Below are 12,020 nucleotides of genomic sequence, written 5' to 3' on the forward strand. Positions count from 1 at the left end.
TTCTATTGCACATTAGTCTTCTTGTCTCACTCTAAGGCGTGTCTCATTCTAAGGAATGAAACCAGGTGGACTACCCGGCTTTGGCCTAAGCACTGGAAATGACAACGACAGACTCAGCCCTGTCCACCCTGCAAAGTTCACCTTACTAACATCTGGGGGCTAGTGCCAAAATTGGGAAAATTGTCTCACAGACTAGACAAGCAACAGCCTGACATAGTCATCCTCACGGAATCATACCTTACAGATAATGTCCCAGACACCACCATCTCTATACACAACAAAAACTCAGCAGGTCTGACAGCATCTGCGGAGAGGAATACAGTTAACGTTTCAAGTCCAAATGACTCTTCGTAAGAAGTAAGGAGAAATAGAAAAGAGGTGAAATATAAGCTGGTTTAAGGGGGGGTGGGACAGGTACAGCTGGATAGAGGGCTAGTGATACGTGGAGATTGCCAAAATACGTCATAGACAAAAGGACAAAGAGGTGTTGACGGTGGTGATATTAGCTAAGCTATGTGCTAATGGTGACATTAAGGGTAGAAAGCAGGATGGGCAAGGTACAGATAGCCCTAGTGGGGGTGGGGTGGGGGGGGAAGGGATCAAAATAGGCTAAAAGGTAGAGATAAAACAATGGATGGAAATACATTTAAAAATCATGGAAATAGGTGGGAAAAGAAAAATCTATATAAATTATTGGAAAAAGGGGGATCAGAAAGGGGGTGGGGATGGGGGAAAGAGTTCATGATCTAAAGTTGTTGAACTCAATATTCAGTCCGGAAGGCTGTAAAATGCCTAGTCGGAAGATGAGGTGCCGTTCCTCCAGTTTGCGTTGAGCTTCACTGGAACATTGCAGTAAGCCAAGGACGTGGGCATGAGAGCAGGGTTGTGTGTTGAAATGGCAAGCGACAGGGAGGTCTGGGTCAAGCTTACAGACAAACAGAAGGTGTTCCACAAAGCGGTCACCCAGTCTGCATTTAAATACGGCGGCGGCGGGGGGGGGGGAGGTGAAGGGAAGATGTGTTTGGTGGTGGCATCATGGTGGACTTGGCGGAAATGGCAGAGGATGATCCTTTGAACATGGAGGCTGGTGGGATGATAAGTGAGGACAAGGGCGACCCTATCATGGCTCTGGGAGGGAGAGGAAGGTGTGAAGGCGGATGCGCGGGAGATGGGCCGGACACGGTTGAGGGCCCTGTCAACCACCATGGGTGGAAAACCTCGGTTAAGGAAGAAAGAAGACATGTCAGAGGAACTGTTTTTGAAAGTGGAATCATCAGGACAGATGCGACGGAGGCGAAGGAACTGAGAGAATGGGATGGAGTCCTTACAGGAAGCGGGGTGTGAGGAGCTGTAGTCAAGGTAGCTGTGGGAGTCGGTAGGCTTGTAATGAATATTGGCGGACAGTCTGTCACCAGAAATTGAGACAGAGGTCAAGGAAGGGAAGGGAAGTGTCAGAGATAGACCATGTAAAAATGATGGACGGGTGGAAATTGGAAGCAAAATTAATAAATTTTTCCAGGTCCAGACGAGAGCATGAAGCAGCACCGAAGCAGTCATCGATGTACCTGAGAAAGAGTAGTGAGAGGGGGCCGGAGTAAGACTGGAACAAGGAATGTTCCACATACCCCATAAAGAGACAGGCATAACTGGGGCCCATGCGGGTACCCATAGCCATACCTTTTATTTGGAGGAAGTGAGAGGAGTTTAAGGAGAAATTGCTCAGTGAGAGAACAAGTTCAGCCAGACGGAGAATAGTGCTGTCCCACTGGCAGGACAGACCCCGCAGAGATGGCAGCACAGTGGTAAACAATTGGGAGCGAGTTGCACTGGGAGTCCTCAACATCGACTCCAGACCCCATGAAGTCTCATGGCATCAGGTCAAATATGGGCAAGGAAGCCTCCTGCTGATTACCATGGACCACCCTCCCTCAGAATGTACTCTGGGTGGGGGACTTCAATGTTCACCAAGAGTGGGTCGGTAGTATCACTACTGACTGAGCTGGCCGAGTCTTAAAGGACGTAGCTGCTAGACTGGGTCTGCGACAGGTGGTGAGGGAACCAACAAGAGGGAAAAACATACTCGACCTCATCCTCACCAACCTGCTGCTGCAGATGCATCTGTCCATGTCAGCATCAGTAGGAGGACCACCTTACAGTCATTGTGGAGACAAAGTCCCTCCCTCACATTGAGGATACCCTTCATTATGTTGTGTGGCACTACCACCGTACAAAATGGGATAGATTTCGAACAGATCTAGCACCTCAAGGCTGGTCACCCATGAGGTGCTGTGGGCCAAGAGCAGCAGCAGAATTGCACTCGAACAAAATCTGTAACCTCATGGCTTGGCATATTCCCCTCTCTACCATTACTATCAAGCCAGGGATGAACCCTGATTCAATGAAGAATGCAGGACGGCATGCCAGATGCAGCACCAGGCATACCTAAAAATGAGGTGTCAACCTGGTGAAACTAGAAAACAAGACTACTAGCATGCCCAACAGCATAAGCAGCAAGTGATGGGCAGAGCTAAGCGATCCCAAAACCAGCTGATCAGATCTAAGCACTGCAGTCCTGCCACATCCAGTCGTGAAGGGTGGTGGACAATTAAATAACGCACTGAAGGAGAAGGCGCTGCAAATATCCCCATCCTCAATGATTGGGGAGCCCAGCACATCAGCGCAAAAGGTAAAGCTGAAGCATTTGCTACAATTTTCAGCCATAAGTCCTGAGTGGATGATTCATCTTGGCCGCCTCCAGAGGTTCCCAGCATCATAGATGCCAGTCTTCAGCCAATTCAATTCACCCTTATGATTTTAAGAAATGGCTGAAAGCATGGATAGTGCAAATGTTATGGGGTTGTGACAATATTCCAGCAATAGTACTGAAGGCATGTGCTCCAGCACTTGCCGCGCCCCTAGCCAAGCTGTACCAGCTACAGTACTGTCACCTACCCAGCTATGTGGAAAATTGTCCAGGTATGTGCTGTCCACAAAAGGCAGGACAAATCCAACCCAGCCAACTACCGCCCCATCAGTCTACTCTCAGTCATCGGTAAAGTGATGGAAGGGGTCATCAATTGTGCTATCAAGCAGCACTTACTTAGCAATAACCTGCTCACTAATGCCCAGTTTGGGGTCCACCAGTGCCACTCAGCTCCTGACCTCATTACAGCCCTAGTTCAAACATGGCCAAAAGAGCTAAACTCTCGAGGTACGGTGAGAGTGACTGCCCTTGACAACAAGGCCAGTCTGACCGAGTGTGGCATCAAGGAGCCCTAGCAAAACTGGAGTCAATGGGAATCAGGGGGAAAACTCTCCAATGGTTGGAGTTATACCTAACACCAAGGAAGTTGATTGATATTGTTGGAGGTCAGTTATCTCAGCTCCAGGATATCACTGCAGGAGCTCCTCAGGATAGTGTCCTCGGCCCAGCCATCTTCAGCTGCTTCATCAATGACCTCCCTTCTATCATAAGGTCAGAAGTGGAGATGTTCGCTGATGATTGCGCAATGTTCAGCACCACTCACAACTCCTCAGATGCTGAAGCAGTCCATGTCCAAGTGAAGCAAAGTCTAGACAATATCCAGGCTTGGGCTGACAAGTGGCAAATAACATTCGCATCACACATGTGCCAGGCAATGACCATCTCCAACAAGAGAGAATCTAACCATCGCCCCTTGATGTTCAATAGCATTATCATCGCTGAATCCCCCACTATCAACATTCTGAGGATTACCATTGACCAGAAACTGAACTGGACTTGCCATATAAATACTGTGGCTACAAGAGCAGGTCAGAAGCTAGGAATCCTGCGATAATTAACTCACCTCCTGACTCCCCAAAACCTGTCCACTATCTACAAGGCACAAGAAAGGAGCGTGATAGAATACTCCCCACTTGCATGGATGATTGCAGCTCCCACAACACTCAAGAAGCTTGACACCATCCAGGACAAAGCAGTCTGCTTGATTGGCACCACATCCACTCGCTCCAACAATGACACACAGTGGCAGCAGCACGTACCATCTACAAGTTGCAATGGAGGGAATCACCAAATCCATGACCACTACCAAATAGATGGCAGACAGATGGGAACTCTACCATCTGGAAGTTCCCCTCCAAGTCACTCACCATCCTGACTTGGAAATATATCGCCATTCCTTCACTGTCACTGGGTCAAAATCCTGGAACTCCCTTCATTACAGCACTGTGGGTGTACCTACACCACATGGACTGCAGCGCTTCAAGAAGGCAGCTCACCACCACCTTCTAGGGATGGGCAATAAATGCTGGCCCAGCCAGCGAATCCCACATCCCGTGAATGAATTTTAAAAAATAGTTTATCCTATTTAATTTGTGTATCCCTACGAGATCTTTTCTTGGAATCCTACTTCCTAGGCTAAAGAACCCAATTTCCTCAATCTTTCTTTGGGACAGGGGTCAGCATCACTGTTCTTTTCTGTACTACTTCTAGGTATTGATTGTCTCTTTTTGTATCACCAACCAAAACTAAACACAGTACTCAAGAATATGGTCTGATTAACGTAGTACAATTTTAGTGTCAGCTGCGCCTCAGTTGTTAGCACTCTTGCCTCTGAGTCAGAAGGTTGTAGGTTCAAGTCCTACTCCAGGGCAAAAATCAAGGCTGACACTCCAGTGAGTATTAAGGTAGTACTCACGGGAAGAGGTGCTGTCAGTCGGATGAGATGTTAAATTGTCATCCCATCTGCCCTCTCAGGCAGATGTAAAAGATCCCATGGCACCATCTCGAAGGAGAACAGGAAAGTTAATCCCAGTTTTGTGGCCAATCATAATTACAAAAGCAGATTATCTGGTCAGTATCACATTGCTGTTTGTGGAGCAATCTGTGCATAAACTGGGTGCCACATTTCCTTACTTACAACATTGACTACACTTCAAAAGTACTTCATTGCCTAAAAAGTGCTTTGAGACTTGCAGTGAACATAAAAAGCATCATATAAATAAAAGTCTTTCTTTTAAAGAGTCTGTGCTGGTGTCTGTACACCATACAAGTTGGTATCAACTTCATCTTTAAAGTTTATAAATTAGAAACAGGGCCTACAACAACCCCTGAGCATTCCCATCAGAAACGTCCCCAATACCCCAAATAATGCTCCAGAAATAAGTAGCCCTTACTTCCTAGCCTTCAAAAATTTCTTATTCATTCTTAACTTTGAAATCTCAATGCTTTTATAACAGTGCTTCATTTTAATCTTTTAACAGTCTTTTTTGGACATATGGGTACATTAAATACCATAGAAACTAATCTCATCAAGGGTTGTCTGGATGGTCTTTCAAATGAACCATGCTTTATTGACTGACACCTTTAGCTGTTACAAAGAATCTCTGGAGTCAAAGAGGAGAAAGATTCTAAAACAATGAGTTGGAGATAAAAATGGGTTTTCGGCTTGGATAACTTAAGGACATATTTTCAGTTTCCTAGGAAACTATGGTGCAAGTTCTACTAATGAAAAAGGTGAACAGACCTTTTCAGTAAAACTTTGAGTGCCTCTTCTACATTGGAGTATTTGTAAAATATTATAGCAATTTCAGTTGCAGAAGTTAGCTTGGCAAACTGCGTTCAAATGGACTGAAAAGAATTCTAGTTAATTCCAGTATATATTTAAACTCAACACGGAAAGAGAAACATAGTATTAGAGCTTAAGCTTTATAAAAAATCTGGTGACTTCTCTCACAGAATATGATACATATCTCAATCTTGAGAGAGAACAGTAGCTCTGATGCCTCCCAAAGTAAACAGCTTGCCGACATTCACTGTCTAGCCTCACAAATGAAAGATATCTACTTGGGTGAGGCACTGGGAAGGCTACCACTTATGGGTCTACACTTCACGGAGAAAACGGAGTCACTGGGAAAACAAAAAGCAGATCTATACTTCTACTGCTGTAACTAACATGAGCCTTCAACAAAGTCAATGTTGAATGTTTTAAACCAGTACTTTACCAGAAAGAAAAAATTACCATAGATTTTTTTGTATTTTTATAGTATGGATTCCAACCAATGCTCATGACCATTTTATGTACATCTCCATGACCAACGGAGGCCCAGCCATAGTATATACCAGTGGTGATGTCGCCTGGCAAGTTGTCCACAACACTGTCTGGGAAGTTTGCTGTGGAGTTAAACAAAGGACAGGTAAAATTTTATTTTAAATATGCTTATCAGGCATTTTTAAACATTGAGCATTTGTGGACTGTACATTAAATACTGAGAAGGAAGATACAATATTAGTTTTACCAGAAGGGATTAGGTCAATCATAGAAACTGTAAGTTCTACGAACCTAAGAGATGAAAGCCTCATTGGCACTGGACTCCAACACATGGCTTTTTGCAGCACTTAAAAAGCACCAGGTGGGGTATATCAGAATAAAATGACACAGTCACTGGATACTTCGCTCAACACTTATTTACGGAATATAAGAACACAAGAATTAGGAACAAGAATAGGCCATTCAGCCCTTTGTGCCTAGTCCACCATTCAATAAGATTATGGCTGATTTGTCTGTGGTCTCAGCTCTACATCCCTGTCTGCCTCCCATAACCCTTGACTCCCTTGTCGATCAAAAGTCTATCTAACTCTACTATGAACATATTCAATGACCCAGCTTGCACTGCTCTCTGGGAAAGAAAATTCCATAGACTAATGACCCTCCTAGAGAAAAAAAATTCTCCTCATATCAGTCTTAAATGGGAGACCCCTAATTTTAGAACCGTGTTCCCTTGTTCTAGACTCTCTTACTATGGGGCAACATCTGCTCAGCATCCACCCTGCCAAGTCTCCTCAGGATCTCATATATTTCATTAAGATCATTCTCATTCTTCTAAACTCCAATAGATACAAGCCCAACCTGCTCAACCTTTCCTTAAAAGATAACCCATTCATCCAAGGAATCAATTGAGTTGACCTTCTCTGAATTGTTTATAATGCAATTACATTCTTTTTTTAAGTAAGGAGAACAAATCTATGCACAGCACTCCAGATGCAGTCTAACCTGGGCCCCGTGTAGCTGTAGCAACACTTCCCTGCTTTTACATTTGATTCCCCTTTCAATAAACAGCAACATTTCATTTGCCTTCCTACTCACTTGCTGTATCTGTATACTAACTTTTTGTGATTTATGTACTGTTAGGAAATAGAGATAGTTTAACTAAGTTATATTGGTATTTGTGGGTGTTAGGAATGAGTTTTAGCCTTAACGTTTAAGTTTGATTTATATTTCTGAATGTGTGTGTTAAGGAAAGGTCAAGTTGTGTTTTAGTTTCACTTTAAAAGGTGCTGGTATTTCTAATGAGAGTTTATCACTGCAAGAGAAGTTAAGCAAACACAAGAGTAGAAAAACTGAGCTGTTGCCCAACAGGGTCCAGACTGGCAGGTCCTTCCAAAGGCGCACACACAGAAGAAACTAGAAACAACAGTTTGATTTGGAAGCTGTTTGAGTTCAGTTGGTTTTGAAGACAGCAGCCAGAGAGATTGTCAAAGGGGATAGATAGCCAGTCCCAAGCTAAAAAAGAAAGTCCCTAAGAATCCAGTGGAGTGGAACAGGAGAAAGTCTCAACCAGACCTTCTTGTCAAAGGAAGGAAAGGAACCTGGAAAAGGTCCTGTTAAGTGAAGTTAAGAATGAGAGGCAGAGAAAGCTTAAAGAAATAAAGGCTATGAGAAGCCAGAAGGTCCAAACAGACAACTGAAGTGCTGTAACAATTTGCTATGGGCATATGAAGGGGTGGTGTACTGGGAGACAGTGCACGGAAGAAAGTTTGAACGCATATGGTGACCCAGGGGAGAGAAACATCGGAAGCAGAGTTTGAACCCCTGGAGATGAACCCTTGCGGAAGGTGTCCAAGAGAAAGTGTTGGTTTGGGAGAAGATTCCAAGGCGAATTCTTGAAAGTGGAGATTGTTTGAAAGATGGAGTTCAGTGAGACTAGTTGGCTCAGTGTGACAAGCACCTGCGGGGAGCTGAGGAGAGATCCACAGCATCTGACTGGGGTGGCATCTGTCACTTGGGCCAGAATATTGTTGTCAGCGTGCGGGGGCAGGCCTGACACGCTGACACGCAAAATGTCCCGACGTCATCACGCGTCAGTTCAATCTTTTGTTCGGCGGGGGCACGCCAGAGGTGGCTGCGTGCCCACCAAACTGTCAATGGCCTATTAAGGCCATTAAAGAAGTAACTAACCCTATTAACAACGCTGCCCGTCCAACCTCAAGTTGGCAGGCAGGTGAAGAGCCCAAGCAGCCTTCACGCTTTTCAGGAAACCTCATCCATGGGCGGGATGAGGTTTCCTTAAAGGATAATAAAATAATTAAATAAATTTTGCTAAATTCATAAACATGCCCCCCACTTATGTGACACTGTCATATGAGGGGGCATGTTTAAATAATTTTGCATTCATTTATTCAAAACTTTCATTATTAACTTATTCTCCCTGAGGTAGCTCCGTGCCTCAGGGAGATTGCTGTGCTCTTTCGCGTGCATGCACAAAGGAGTGTAGGCCCCGACTCTCCCTCCTCCCCCAGCCCGTATAGCTAGTGCTAAGTGTTACCAGCCATGCGTTACGCTGGGCCGGCTTTAATTGGCTCACCCACATAAAATGGCGATGCACAGCCGATCACAGTGATCGGCTCCCTGCCCGCCCCCTCCCGCCCAGCTTGCCCAACATAGAAAAGATGCAGCCATTGGTTTCAGAGTGTGGTGTGTCTGACCACAGGTCACCAATTAGCTTACATGGACTGTACTTACTGTGAACATTAGAGTATAAGGTAGCTGTTGTGACTTACAAATCTGTATATATCTGTAAAGGTACAGTTGTGGGTGAAGGAGCTCATGGAATATAGTTAATCTTTTCTTGTTTAATAAATGCTTTATGCTTTTGTAAAAGATCATTAGCTGACTCCAGTGACTCTTTTTAGTAGCCCCTTTCCATGTATCTAAACAAACAAATAAAAGGTAGAACAAAAACAGAATTACCTGGAAAAACTCAGCAGGTCTGGCAGCATCGGCGGAGAAGAAAAGAGTTGACGTTTCGAGTCCTCATGACCCTTCGACAGAACTTGCGTTCGAGTCCAAGAAAGAGTTGAAATATAAGCTGGTTTCTTGGACTCGAACGCAAGTTCTGTCGAAGGGTCATGAGGACTCGAAACGTCAACTCTTTTCTTCTCCGCCGATGCTGCCAGACCTGCTGAGTTTTTCCAGGTAATTCTGTTTTTGTTTTGGATTTCCGGCATCCGCAGTTTTTTTGTTTTTATCTCTGTAATAAAAGGTAGAACCTATCAAGTTGGGTTCCACCCTGGGATCATGCTTGTCAGCTAGCGATCATAATAGTACCAGGACATCCAGTAGCTTCTGTACTGTAGAGGTCTGCAGTCTCTCTCCTTTCAAATAACATAACACTTTTCTATTCTTCCTGCCCAAAGTGGACAACCTCACATTTTCCCACATTATACTCCACCTGCCAATTTTTTTGCCCAGTCACTTAAACTATCTAAATCCTTTCGCAGACTCTACGTCCTCCACACAATTTACTTTCCTTCCTATCTTTGTGTCATCAGCAAATTTAGTTACTGTGCATTCAGTCCCTTCATCCAAGTCATTGATATAGATTGTAAATAGTTGAGGTCCCAGCACTGATCCTTGTGCCACTCCTCTTGTATCAGCTTGCCAACCTGAAAGTGACCCATTTATCCCTGTTCTCTGCTTCCTGTTAGCTAACTAATCGTCTATCCATGCTAATATGTTACCCCCTACATAATGAGTTCTTATTTTGCATAGCAATCTTTGATATGGCTTATCAAATGTTTTTTCAGGAAATCCAAGTACACCACATCTACTGGTTCCTCTTTATCCACATTGCTTGTTACTTCCTGAAAGAACTCAATTAGTCAAACACAAAACCATGTTGACTGCCTGACTGTATTATGATTTTCTAAATGTCCTAATGCTTCCTTAAAAATGTATTCTAGCAATTTCTCTACGACAGATGTTAGGCTAACTGGCCTATAGTTTCCTGAGTTCTGTCTCCCTTCTTTTTTGAAATTTGCAATTTTTCAATCCACTGGGACCTTGCCAGAATCTATGAGATTTTGGAAGATCTCAACAAATACATTTATTATCTCTATAACCGCTCCCTTTAAGACCATAGATGGCAAGCAATCAGGTCCAGGGGACTTGTCAGCCTTTCATTCTAATAGTTTTCCCAGTACCTTTTCCCCATTGATTGTGATTGTTTTAAGTTCTTCCATCCATTTTACCTGTTGATTTTGAAGTATTCTTGGGAATGTTTGTGCCTTCTACAGTGAAGACAGACACAAAATGTCTGTTCAACGCTTCCGCTGTTTCCTTTTTTTTAAAATTATCAGCTTCACCCGCTAAGGAATCAACATTCACTTTAGTTACTCTTTTCCTTTTTAAATACTTGAAGAAACTCTCGCTATTTGATTTTATATTTCTAGCTAGCTTTCTTTCATACTCAATTTCTCTCTACTGTTTTTAGTCATTCTTTACTGGTTTCTAAAATTTTCCCAATCTTCTGACCTACCACTAAGCTTTACAGGATTGTAAGCTTTTTCTTTCAATTTGATACTATCCTTAACTATGGATGGTGCATCCTTCTCAGAGTCTCTCTTTCTCCATGGAATATACCTTTGCTGAGAGTTATCTCCTCAAATGTGTGCACTGTTTCTCCATCGCCCTTTCTTTTAACCTAATTTCCAAGTTCACTTTAGCTAACTCTGCCCTTATAAACTTAAAGGTAATAACAAGAGTAAGACACAAGGCTTGGATCCACACTTCTCACCCTCAAATTGAATGTGAAGTTCTATCATGTTACGATCACAAAGTATATTGGGATCAAGCTCACTTCCACCAGTGCTTGAAGAATGCAAAATGAACTAATTTAAACAACCATCAACAATGAACCTCAAATTTTCACTGCTCAAATAAATTTTACAGAAAAATCATTCTTACACCGCTTTTAAAACACAGATGTCACAGGAGGTAAGGCACACCTAAATGGCACTGCCTTATTCCTACCTGGGCTGTGCAACAGTTGATCACAACTGTCCTTTTCTTCATGAATGGCACTTCATATGAGCAAGTATGAAATGCATGCATCACCAATGGTTTAGAACTAAGCTCACTGTTCTTGCACATTGTGGCATATGTAAATTTCCAAGGCATCATGATATTCTGCACCTAGATACAAGAGGACATTGGATAATTATTTGAAAAGAGGAATATGCAGTGCCATCTGGAAAAGTAGTGGCACTAAGTGAATTGCGCCTTCAGAGAGTTAGCACAAACATGACGGGCCAAATGTCCTCCTCCTGTGCCATAACCATTCCATGATTCCATGAAGCTTGCAATTAGCCCATCACTCACTACAGATCAGCAATAACTTAGGAAAGCCAAATTAAAATGTTATGATTCTGCTACAAACATGGTGTCAAATTTATATAAATGTCATTAAATTCAAAGTATTTGAGAACAAATCTCTAGTTATGTGTATCTGGAATCTTGCTAGATCTAAATTATAGTAATTTTTTAGTACTACTAGCATTAGGTAGTCTCAGAATGACACTGAAAACAATAACTATTGTCAGTCAACTGGAACTGTGTGTTGCCTCCTAACACTTCCTATATTGGGGAGCCCACTAAATTGAAATAGACAAACACAGCAACATGAATAAGAATAGCAGTGACTGCTCCCACTACAAATGTTATATTGGGAAACAGTCTAACTTGAATGGAGACTAGGCCAGGATCAGCTGAATGAAATCAAAGTACAGTTCAAAATAATTTTATTCTAGTGACCAGGAGCAGCTGAGAAGTTCAATGTACCAAAAAGTTTGAAGTATCTGTAATCCAGTCTGCTGTAAATCCTACGTCAAAAGAGCTATAACAAATTGTACCCATGAGCAATCTTACAAATCCTTGGATGCAAGAGGATGAGTTTTGCCGATGTAACATTTCTGTTCGGTG

General features: G+C 43.1%; 1 protein-coding gene across 2 annotated transcripts in view; it reads right to left on the minus strand.

Moving 5' to 3' along the window:
• Positions 1-12,020, minus strand: part of rfk (riboflavin kinase) — a 34,308-nt gene that overhangs the window by 14,997 nt on the left and 7,291 nt on the right. For both annotated transcript variants that reach the window (XR_005942794.1, XM_041185967.1), the window contains exon 2: positions 6,003-6,154. Coding sequence is in view for 1 of the 2 variants with exons in the window: in XM_041185967.1 (XP_041041901.1) it covers positions 6,003-6,154 (152 nt within the window). In the remaining variant the exon portion in view is untranslated. The remainder of the gene's footprint in view (positions 1-6,002; positions 6,155-12,020) is intronic.

The sequence above is a fragment of the Carcharodon carcharias genome, chromosome 4 (genome assembly GCF_017639515.1).
Source record: "Carcharodon carcharias isolate sCarCar2 chromosome 4, sCarCar2.pri, whole genome shotgun sequence".
NCBI classification, from domain to species: domain Eukaryota; kingdom Metazoa; phylum Chordata; class Chondrichthyes; order Lamniformes; family Lamnidae; genus Carcharodon; species Carcharodon carcharias.